Raw genomic sequence first — 11,644 nt, 5'->3', positions numbered from 1 at the left:
GATGATATCCAGCTCTACCTCTCCTTTAAATCAGAACCAGTAAAGGCGGTGAAGGTCCTGTGTGAGTGCCTGGAGGTGGTTGGAGGATGGATGGTGGCTAACAGATTGATGTTGAATCCTGACAAGTCCTGTTTTTGGGGGACAGGGTGCGGGTGGGTGTAGGGGATTCCCTGGTCCTGAATGGGGTAGCTGTGCCCCTGAAGGTCCAGGTGCACAGCCTGGGAGTCACTTTGGACTCACAGCTGTCCATGGAGGCGCAGGTTAATTCTGTATCCAGGGCAGCTGTCTACCAGCTCCACCTGGTACGCAGGCTGAGACCCTACCTGCCTGCGGACTGTCTCACTAGAGTGGTGCATGCTCTGGTTATCTCCCGCTTGGACTATTGCAATGCGCTCTACATGGGGCTACATTTGACGGTGACCCAGAAACTGCAATTAATCCAGAATGTGGCAGCTAGGCTGGTGACTGGGAGCGGCCGCCGGGACCACATAACACTGGTTCTGAGAGATCTGCATTGGCTCCCAGTACGTTTCCGAGCACGATTCAAAGTGTTAAAGCCCCAAACAGCCTCGGTCCTGTATACCTGAAGGAGCGTCTCCACTCCCATCGTTCAGCATGGACACTGAGATCCAGCTCCGAGGGCCTTCTGGCGGTTCCCTCACTGCGAGAAGTAAGGTTACAGGGAACCAGACAGAGGGCCTTCTTGGTAGTGGCGCCCACCCTGTGGAATACCCTCCCTTCAGATGTGCAGGAAATAAGTAGCTATCCTATCTTTAAAAGACATCTGAAGGCAGCCCTGTTTAGGGAAGTTTTTAACATTTAACGCTGTATTGTTTTTAATACTTGATTGGGAGCCGCCCAGAGTGGCTGGGGAAACTCAGCCAGATGGGCGGGGTATAAGTAATAAATTATTATTATGATGATGATACAATGCCGGGGTCTCTCTTGGTTTCCTTGATGTCTGGGTGCAAGTCCCCCCCACCCCACCCCTCCTTGTTATGAGGCGTGTAACATGGAGCAGGGACTTCCGGGTGGCTGCCCCATTTCTGCATTGCTGGGGGTTGGACTAGGTGACCCCGCAGGTCCCTTCAGACGCTACAGTTCTATGATCCCTGTTCAGATATGGCATGCACCCGCTCATTGCAACAGGCGAGAAGCCCCCTGAGAAAGAACTTGCCGTCTTTTCTCGTGTATAAGACGAGGTTTTTTACCCCCCAAATCAAGTGTCAAATTGGGGCTCCACTTCTACAGGGGGAGTGCTGAGGGGGGACGGGCGCTTGGTTGTAGCTGCCAGGAGGAGATTCCCAGCCATGATTTCTTTGCTGTGGAAAGGGCTGTTGTCGACTGGCAGACGATAGGTGACTTGGTGGTTGATGCCTGCAACTGTGCAATTTGATTAATTGCTCCCTCCCCCCAAATAAAGCTCAACCACTCTGGGCAACCCCTCCCCCAAAAAGCTTAACAAGTCTTGGCAATCTGCCCCCATTTCTAAATTTTGAGTGCCCAAAAATATGGAGCGTCTTATATATGGGGGCGTGTTATACATGGAAAAATACGGTACCTTTCCCTCTCATCCGCCTCATTTACTCACCCCTCTCTCTCTTTCTTTCTGAAGAACTCTCTGATGAAAACTTCAAGTTCCTGTGGATGGGTAAGAAAATGCTGGGAGGAAGAACAATCCCAGAAGTTTTGGAGAGGATGGATGAAAGGGAGATTTTGGATACCATCCTCCAACACCTCCAGACATCTCCCCAGGTGTGTGTGATGCAGGGTGGATTTGATTGAAATCAAATCAATTTAAAACATATTTTTACATTCTTGCTTGTATAATCTTAATATTTACAACCAGATGAAGGTTTCATTTTGGGAATAATAAATTTCCAGAGTAGTTTTTACTACTGATTTGGTTATACTGTTAGAAATGCATAGACAGATAATTATGAAATTATTGTGGGGTATAATAAGTTAACTGTGTACAGACGCTTCAGGTTACATACGCTTCAGGTTACAGACTCCGCTAACCCAGAAATAGTACCTCGGGTTAAGAACTGCCATCGGCTCAGGGGCGAGAGGGGAAAAGCCGAGTGGATTACAGAGAGCCCCCAAAGATCGTGGGAAGCAGCACTTCCTCAGCGGAGGAAGGAGAGGAGATGCAGGGGTCGGAGGAGGCAAGGCGGTGCCTGGACACCTTGCCTGAGCAAAGCGGGGAGGAGGGGGGTCCCCCATTACCCAAGCCTTCCTTGCGCAGTAGGCTTCCGCGCAGAGAGGGGAGGCGCAGACTGGGCGCCAAGAAATTACTCTGCTGGGGAAGGTTGAAGGGCCGCCCACTCTCAGATTCTGCCCGTGAATGAGCAAGACAGGGAATAGAGGTGCTCTGCATTCTAAAAGTTTTGATCACTAAGAAGAAAGCTTGAAAACAGACTCTTGAGCCATATTGCCTGATTGCTCTCAAGCAACCAACCGATACCTCTAACAGTGGTGCTTCAGGTTAAGAACAGTTTCAGGTTAAGAACAGATCTCCGGAACGAATTAAGTTCTTAACCTGAGGTACCATTGTATATTTGGACAACTTTTCTGCTGTACCTTATTGGAAGGAGAAAAATAATCATTTCCTTAATAAGAATTTAAACAATTTATTTAACTAAAACAATAACATTATAGCTTATATATCCATGATGTAGTTAAACATTTTTTTTAAAAAAAAATCTTAGACTGAATTTTAGCATATATGAAAAACTTAAAATAAATCCTTACTTCCCAGTGAATAGCCTTTGGACTATAATGCAACTTAAATAGAAAAATATATTCCGAAAGATTTTTCCTCTAAAAGCATTTTATTTTAGAAATCCAATTTAATTTTTTAAAAAAATGTGATTTAAATCAAAGAAATCCATTTAAAAAAATAATGGGTCATTGATTTTTATCCACCCTGGTCTGATGCATGAACCAGGATTTCCCAACCTGGTGCCCTCTAAATGTTCTGGACCATATGCTGCCTGGGGCTGGTGGGAGCATGTAGAAGGGTTCAAGTTGAGGGGAACTGCCATTAACTATCACAGACAAAGGCAAACTCGGCCCTCCAGCTGTTTTGGGACTACAGCTCCCATCATCCCTAGCTAACAGGACCAGCAGGTCAGGGGTGATGGGCATTGGAGTCCCCAAACAGCTGGAGGGCTGTGTTTGCCTAGGCCTGAACTATTGGGAGCCCAGCTTGGAGGAAGGTCCTATTTGCACATGCAGGAGACGACTTTCCGCTGGTGAGAAGGAGTGGTAACCGCCAGTCTGGGGGGGCTTGAAAAGAGGACCAGGCAAACTTGGGGAAGCAGAGAAGACGATCAGTGCAGGATCTGTAGACCGGAAGAAGAACCAATCCATGAACTTGATTTGGTGGGGTGACTTGGACCCCAGGAAATGTTGCATGTTTTTTTCTTTATTCAGAAGCATTCCTGCCTCCAACAGTGGAGGAAGAGCAATCAATGCTGAACTTGTCAACTTTCAAATTCCCCAAATGAGGAATACTAAAGAGTTGTAATAGGGACGCGGGTGGCACTGTGGGTTAAACCACTGTGCCGCTTGGGCTTGCCGATCGGAAGGTTGGCGGTTCGAATCCCTGCGATGGGGTGAGCTCCCGTTGTTCGGTCCCAGCTCCTGCCCACCTAGCAGTTCAAAAGCACATAGTGCAAGTAAGTAAGTAAGTAAATAAATAAATAAATAATAATAATAATAATAATAATAATAATAATAATAATAATAATAATATATTTATATCCAATCCCTCCCCAGCCGAAGCCAGTACTGCTCCGGCTGGAAGGTAAACGGCATTTCCGTGTGCTGCTCTGGTTTCGCCAGAAGCGGCTTAGTCATGCTGGCCACATGACCTGGAAAAACTGTCTGCAGAAGCGGACAAATGCCGGCTCCCTCGGCCTTAAAGCGAGATGAGCTTTAAGCCCAGAGTCATTTGCGACTGGACTTAATTGTCAGGGGTCCCTTTACCTTTACCTTTAAAGAGTTGTAACATGACTTGGGAATTCAGAAGATGTGTAAAATTGCATACAAATCATTAAAACAATTGCCTAGTACTTGCAATCTATTATTATTATTTAGTATTACCCGACATTTTCAGACGCTAAAATTGAAATTCTTTGGTTTTCCAAAAGCAGTTGATGTAGCTGGTGGGGTCTCCTCCCTGTGACTCACCCAAACCTTCCCCAACCCTTAGAATGCCCTCTATAGATATTATGGACTCAAGCTGCGGGATTCCAGGAGCGCAGAGACAGTCCACCAGTACCTGCACTTACTCCTGAGGTTGGCTCTCGAAGAGGAAGCAGACAGAGAGGTGAGTGAATGTGTGGGATGTCAGGGGGGGAGGAGAGCCAGCGGGACTGGGACTGCGCTCACATGGAGACTCTCCACCTCCAGCAGTTTCCTGGAAGAGCCTCCTCCTTCTGAACCCTCCTGCTTCAAGCGCCTCCCCAGGCTGCTCCCCAGTGTCCCACCACCACAATCCAGGGTCCCCCACTCTTACTCATCCAGCCAGTCCCTGACATTACCCCACAGACCCCACCAGCCCTCTGTCCTGATTTCTGGATTGGTCTCTGCTCGTGCCCACCCAGTCACCCCCTCAAAGCCTCTTACAGGAGGAACAGCTTTTCAGCATTCAACATATCTGGGGCAGATTTGTTTAGTTTTGGGTTAGATCAGAGCAGCCAACAAGTGGCCCTCAATGCCTTTCTTGGCAGCCCTCAGCAACCTTGGAGGCACCCATACACACCTGTAGGCCTTGCACCGCCTTCCCAAAGCTGGGTAAGGAGGTGCTGGGCTTGGGGAAGGAGGCAGGTGTGATCTGTCAGGGTCCTAGAGTCCCCAGTTAGCTCTTTCCCACCTTTGGCAAGAAGGTGGGAAGGCGCTAGGTCCCACCAGAGCCTCATGCCTCCTTCCCAAAACCCAGCGCCTCACCTGCCTACCTTTGGGAAGGCAGCATGCAGGCCGGGGCGTGTGTGTCAAACGTTGGCCTTGCTCCCCTCTCCCACATGACAAGTCAGTGTGCAGCCCACAGGTTCTGTGCTGAACTACTCTTGTGGCCCACTTGGTATGAGAAATTGGAGCACCCTGGTTTAGATGGTGCATATTCCTGCTCTGGCGCCTTTGGGTGAGGGGTGGATTACAAATACTTCCAGTGTATAAATGATGCATTTTAATGTAGTTGGGTGTTTAATGAAGCCAAGAACTGTATCACAAGATTCGAAAATGTCAGAATGCAAGGCATCCTTGCATTTCAAGCTGCACATGAGTCTGGGAGGTGTGGTCTGGTCAGTTCACATCAGAATCCACAGAAATATCGTTCTTCAAACCACCCCTATTATTATCCGGGATGAAAGGATCTGTTCAAATTGGTTCTCTAAGTGTCTCATTTCCCCACTCTTAAATTTGGTTCCCCACATTTTGCAGCAATCTGCTTACAGAATCACATTTATCCTCCATCCCTCATGATCAGCTTAGCTTAATGGTTGCCATCAATTTCATTTTAATTGATTTTAATTAATTTTTATAATGAAATGTTTTTAGAATGTTGTACTATTTTATTGTTGTTAGCTGCCCTGAGCCCGGCTTTGGCTGGGGAGGGTGGGATATAAATAAAATTTATTATTATTATTATTATTATTACTAATTGCAATCAAGAAAACGACATGTTTGACGTGCCTCATTCTCCCTAGGGAATTTCTGAGGCTATCGGTCTGGCTTCAAGCACCCATATTTCCCAGGTGCTGATGGCAGTGCGGGATTTTGGCCGCGCAGCCATTGCAAGGAAGACTCAGACGTCTGAGGTAAGGGTGTGAAGTGAGGAAGGAGCATAGCAAGAGTGTAGGTCAGCCATCCCCAGCCTGGTGCCCCTTCCCCATCCGGGTGTTTTGAATTGGAACTCCCATCAGCCCCTGACAGCATGGCCAATGGTTAGACAAAGATCCTGGCAAATTGGATCCTTAGCAGCTATTTACATCCACACCAAAGCATGTGAAGCAGCCTCTGGGTTCCTCTGATCTAGGAAAACAGAGCTGTGTTGGAAAAGAACAAATCCTGCCCCATTTCCAAATATGCTCTTTTTCAAGGGATGGGATCCTTACCATTCCAAAAAGGCAATTAGATCTGCTCATCCTCTCAGTATGGAAGCCAGACAACTTCCTCTGTGGGTATGTCTCAGTCATTCTTCTGAAGTGGGCTCTAGCAGTCCTGTCTCTGTGGCTCCAGATCCTAGATCTGATCTGATCTGATCCCTTGGCTCAGTCAGTCAGTCAAACGGAATCGTTAGAAACCATTGGTCATCCCCAGAGTACACGCAATACAAAAGTACACTGGCCCATGTTTTTAGGTTGGTTGTCAGATGGTTGGTTGGCATTTCTTCAATAGTGGAAGCTAATGGGGGACCCCAAGGGTCATCTAGTCCAACCCCCTCCAATGCAGGAATCTCAGCTCAAGCATCCCTGAGAGATGGCCATCCAACCTCCAACGGAGAGTCCACAACCTCCCAAGGGAGAGTGTTCTGCTGTCAGAAAGCTTTGAATGAAGAACCTCTTAGAGTTTGGAAGAGGGGACACCTCTCCAACTGAGGGGAGGGAGCAGAATCCAAGAGAGAAGGCAGTCGGCAGGCTGGGAGAGGCAGAGAGAAAGAGGGGAGAGGTTTCAGCTGCATCCCGGGGCAGGGGAGCTGCCCAAGTTGCTCTCGTGCAAGGGTTCTTCTGCGTACAGGAGTGCCTGCTGGCCCCATTCAACTATGTTCTAGAGTAGACCCATTGAATTTAATGAAGATGACTAAGTTAGGCCCATTCATTTCAACAGGTCTACTTGAAGCAAAGCATAGTTGAGTGTCACTCTCTGTGTTCACCTCCATATATTTGTCATTTAAGCAAATTATTACAAAGGCATAGTAACTGCGTGCGGATCTAACAGTTCCATAACCTGAGGGGGCCTTGGGGTCATGTGCCCCCAACTCTCCAATTCTCCAACCCAGCTGGAAGGGGATCAGAACCTTTTCCTTCCACTTTCAGTTAACTTCCCTCAAGCTTCTGGTCTCCTTTTTGCAACTGTGCTAGAGGAGAAGGGAGCAGGAGCCGATGAGTCCAAGGCTCATTCACACAATAATAAACCATAGTTTATCACAGAGGTAACCAAAATGGTGCCCTTCAGATGCTACAGACTGCAACTCCCATCCCTCCTGACCACTGGCCATACCGGCTGAGGCTGATGGGAGCTAGAGGCCAACCTATGTTGATGCCTTCTGGTTTATTGTTACACCTGAACGCAGCCCTGAACTCTCTTGTGCTCTGCCATCCAAGAGAAATGAAACCCAGGAGTGTGGTACCCCTGGATTTTTGCTGTGAGTTGGGAAATGACCAAGGAAATTTCCCAACCCTCACTATGGAGAAGATGAGCAGATCCACCCAGTTCATTTTAATTTTAAAAAAGCAGCTCCCATGGAAAAGAGCACCAGTGGTCAGCCTACCCTACACTGTCCTGCACTTTCTCCCTGGTTGACTGACCAAACCCAAAGAGAACACCTTCATGGTTCCTCGTCATCCTGGGGAAAAATTGACCAGTGGGGTGTCACAGGGTTCTGTCCTGGGCCCGTTGTTGTTCCACGTTTTTTTAAAATAAATGACTTGGATGAAGGAATTGAGCGGATGCTCCTCAAATATGCAGGTGACACCAAACTGGGAAGGGTAGCCAATGCCACAGAAGACAGAATCGGGATTCAAGATAACCTTAACAGATTGGAGAACTGGGCCCAAACTAACAAAATGAAATTCAATAGGGTCAAATGTCAGGCTCTACATTTAGGCAGGAAGAACCCGATGCACATATATAGGATGGGGGAGCCCTGGCTTGCCAGCAGTTTGAGTTTCCTGGAGGAAAAAAAAATACAAAATTTGTAAGTCTGCACAACAACTTCTTGTTGTTGCTTAGTCGTTTAGTGGTGTCCGACTCTTCGTGACCCCCTGGACCAGAGCACGCCAGGCACTCCTGTCTTCCACTGCCTCCCGCAGTTTGGTCAAACTCATGCTGGTCGCTTCGAGAACACTGTCCAGCCATCTCGTCATCTGTTGTCCCCTTCTCCTTGTGCCCTCCACCTTTCGCACAACAACTTACTGACTACTAATATTTTCCCTGCTGCTAAAAGGTCCCAACTAAATGGTGATTTGTCTCCAATTGCACTTAAGGTTCCCAAACTCACTTTCCCCATCCTTTCCCTCCAGAATACTAGCGAGACCAATGCCAGCATCACCGTCATCCTTTGCTGCGGGCAAATGGCAATTGGGGCACGGCAGGATGAGCTCCCGCTTTTTATAGACCAGTTAACACAGGAGCTCCTCTTCCAATTCCAGAACAGCAGGAAGGTATGGCTCTGATTATCACACGGACTCCTGTTGTTTGTTCTCTCAGCTATACCATACTTTTCCGTGTATAAGACAAGGTGTTTTTTATTATTATTAAAAAATGATGTTTAAAAATGAGGGTCATCTTATACACAGATAGTGCATAGGGGGGACATGGGTTTGGTTGCCGCTGCAAGCCGGAGATAGTCAGTGGCTATTGTGCGTGTTATTGGTGGCTGCGGCAAGGGGTGGTGTTGACTGGCTGTCGCTGCAGAAATTGGGAAGGCGATTGGCGGTTTCTGCCGGCGAGGGACAGACAATAGGTGGGTTTTGCGACGTGTGTGAGTGGCAGCATAGGTCCAGCGGGTGAGCAATTTTTGGAATCCCCTCCCCCCAAATAGCTGAACAACTGTGGGTAATCCTCCCTTCCAAAAGCTCAGCAACTCTGGGCAATCCTCCCCCCCATTTTCTTAATTTGGAGTCCCCCCTAATAGGGGGTGTCTTATACACGAAAAAATACAGTATATCCTGCCTTTCTCCTGTCATACGACTCCAGGAGGTGTGCAACCATTTCCCCCGTGGTCACCATCCAGGCACTGAGCAGACCTCCTGAGCTCCGTCAAGGTCCTTGCACCACATGCCTTCAGACTGTGCCCTAGGGCAGGGTCTTTGGCTTCATCCACCAAAGGGTTGTAGACTGGGGTGTATACTGGCTCCACCCTTAGGACCAGATGGGGCATTACAGTGGTACCTTGGTTCTCAAACTTAATCCATTCTGAAACCAAAGCGTTCCAAACCAAGGCACGCTTTCCCATAGAAAGTAATGCAAAATGGATTAATTCTTTCCAGACTTTTTTTAAAGAAACCCTAAAACAGCAATTCAACATGAATTTAACTATCTAACAAGACCATTTCTGGGTTAATTTTTGGATTGGGTTAGTGTTAGGGTAAGGATTAGAATTAAGGTTAGGGTCAGTGTGGCTTTATGTTTCCTTGTGATTTTGATTCAAACTCAATTTTATAAAATCCCTTCTCCTTTCAGAACGAGGATTTGAAGAAGAGCTTTATGAAGGCAGCAACTTTAACAACCAAGGCGCTTGTGCAATCAAATGTGGGACATGTCACCTTCCCCCACAAAGAGGAGCTCACCTTCTGCATCATAGTGAGTAAAAAGAAAAAGAAAAAAAGAGGGGGAATCTCCTGGGGTTTCTTTTCAGAGCGTTTTTTCTTAAAAATAGCTGTGTAGGTCTAGCTCTGGGTTGCATGTTCTGACCATCTGGCCCCAAACCATTTCTGGGTGGTCACGTTCTGCTCCAGCTCAAGTTTCCAAACCCTCTTGAAAGGCAGCCCTACATTGTGGCAACCTCAGCAGGCTGTCACCAGCGCCTAAGTAAAAGAGGCTAGGTTCTCCCAGGAGGAGAGGGCTGTCGATGGCTCCCAGCCATGATTGCTATGTTCTACCTCCACAGAGGAAGGAAGCAATGTTTCTGAATATAGTTGCTGGAAGCCACAGGCGGGGAGAGGGCTCTTGGGCTCATGGTCTGCTCCCTGGTTTCTCACAGACGTCTGGTTGGCCACTGTGAGAATGCTGTGAGGATGCTGGACTAGATAGGCCCTTGGCCTGGTCCAGAAGGCTGATCTTATGCTGTTCTTATGGGGTAGAGCTCTGCCCAGGAGAAAAAGGGATCTTATTCCCAGATCCAGGAAGCCCACTCTTCTCCTCTAGGAGGACCCACTTGCCAATTGCAAAGAAGTTGTCAAGTGGGCTGGATAGAGAGCACACCTCAGGGCTTGGTGTGGTGGTGGCAGGGATGGCGCCTCCAGTTCCCTGACATGCTGTGTGCTTCCCCACCACAGGAGGTTATCAAACAGGAGCCAATGGCATCCATCACCAACCTGCACGAGGCAATGGAAAACATCATTCGCCTGACGTAAGTACGGCCGGGCACAGTACATATTTCTTCACCAGGTTTATGGACTGCTGGGTGCTGATCCTTTCCTCTCCCCTTCTTTCTCTTCTCAGGGCCTTGAGACCACAGATGGACCCTCTGACCCGCTCTCAGCTGGTACAAAAAACCACGCATAAGGTCTTCCAGTTGCCATCCTTGCAGGTTATGAAGATCAAAGCTGGGAGCTCGGTCAAAGCAACACCGAGCCAGGTGACTGGACCTTCTGCTTTTGGAGGAAAATGGGGTTGCCAGGTTAAAGGATTTGAGGGCAAAGAGTCTGAGCCGTGTAAGCCGCAAAGAATGCTGCCTGAGACACTTGACCCATCACAATGATGTAACAGCCAGAGACTTGGGGTGTATATTTTTGATTTTAATCATGTTTCCATATTTATTACATTTCACCTTTGCTAGAATGCATCCACGTATGATTCCTGCATGCCTGCATTTTGTGACTCTCATGCCTCCCTCCTACGCTGCATTTAATTTTATTTGTTTGCTTGTTTGTTTATATGCTGCCCATCTGACTGGGTTACTCTAGCCACTCTGGGCGGCTTCCAACAAATTAAAACACAGCCAGACGTCAAATATTTAAAACTTCCCTATGCAGGGCTGCCTTCAGATGTCTTCAGACGGAAGTATAATGATGTATCTCTCTGACATCTGATAGGAGGGTGTTCCACGGGGTGGGCCCCACCACCAAGGCGGCCCTCTGCCTTGGAACACCCCAAGGAAGTTGAGCCCAGTGTGGAGTCCTGTATCTTTATATCGCATGACCTGTAACCTTACATACATCAAGAAACGTTTGATGTTTATGACTCTTTGTGTGCCGTGCTTGAACCCCTGCACAAGCTTTGTTACAAATTTGGACTAGAAGGCTCCAGAGCATATGGGATTTCCATGGGGGTCTTCAGCTTCTAAGTGCTTTTGCTTCTCTCCTTCCAGGACTGTTATGAAGAAACAGTGTACATCTGGCTCAACATGCTCACCAGCTTGCTGTCAGAGGCCCCCTCTCTGAAGACGCTGCAGGAGATATTAGTGGTAAGGGAGCCCCCAAGGTGTCAGAGCAGGGGGAAGCAGCAGCTCCCATGCCGGAGGACAGACCCTCTTGAAATGATTGCACGGGGGGCATCTGTGGCCAACTCACTGGTTGTGGGTGCTGATGGTCAAGTGGGCCTCTGTTCTGCTAGCAATGCTTGTGCAAGGCACACAAGATATGTCCTCTGCTGATGGCGTATGGGGAAGGGCCGTGGCTCGGGACAGAGCATCTGTCTTGCATGCCCAAGGTCCCCGGTTCAGTCCTCAGCATCTCCAGGTGGGGCTGGGAAA

At 48.1% G+C, this 11,644-nt stretch overlaps 1 protein-coding gene across 2 annotated transcripts in view; it reads left to right on the top strand.

Moving 5' to 3' along the window:
• LOC310699028 (maestro heat-like repeat family member 5) overlaps positions 1–11,644 on the top strand; it is a 53,996-nt gene that overhangs the window by 18,704 nt on the left and 23,648 nt on the right. For both annotated transcript variants that reach the window (XM_083520612.1, XM_083520613.1), the window contains exons 3-10: positions 1,616–1,755; positions 4,220–4,336; positions 5,715–5,825; positions 8,250–8,390; positions 9,412–9,531; positions 10,227–10,300; positions 10,393–10,528; positions 11,261–11,356. In XM_083520612.1, the coding sequence (XP_083376738.1) occupies positions 1,616–1,755; positions 4,220–4,336; positions 5,715–5,825; positions 8,250–8,390; positions 9,412–9,531; positions 10,227–10,300; positions 10,393–10,528; positions 11,261–11,356 (935 nt within the window). The remainder of the gene's footprint in view (positions 1–1,615; positions 1,756–4,219; positions 4,337–5,714; positions 5,826–8,249; positions 8,391–9,411; positions 9,532–10,226; positions 10,301–10,392; positions 10,529–11,260; positions 11,357–11,644) is intronic.

The sequence above is a fragment of the Podarcis liolepis genome, assembly GCF_965112155.1.
Source record: "Podarcis liolepis genome assembly, contig: HAP1_SCAFFOLD_78, whole genome shotgun sequence".
Lineage (NCBI taxonomy): Eukaryota > Metazoa > Chordata > Lepidosauria > Squamata > Lacertidae > Podarcis > Podarcis liolepis.
This window is presented reverse-complemented; position numbering and strand designations above follow the sequence as displayed.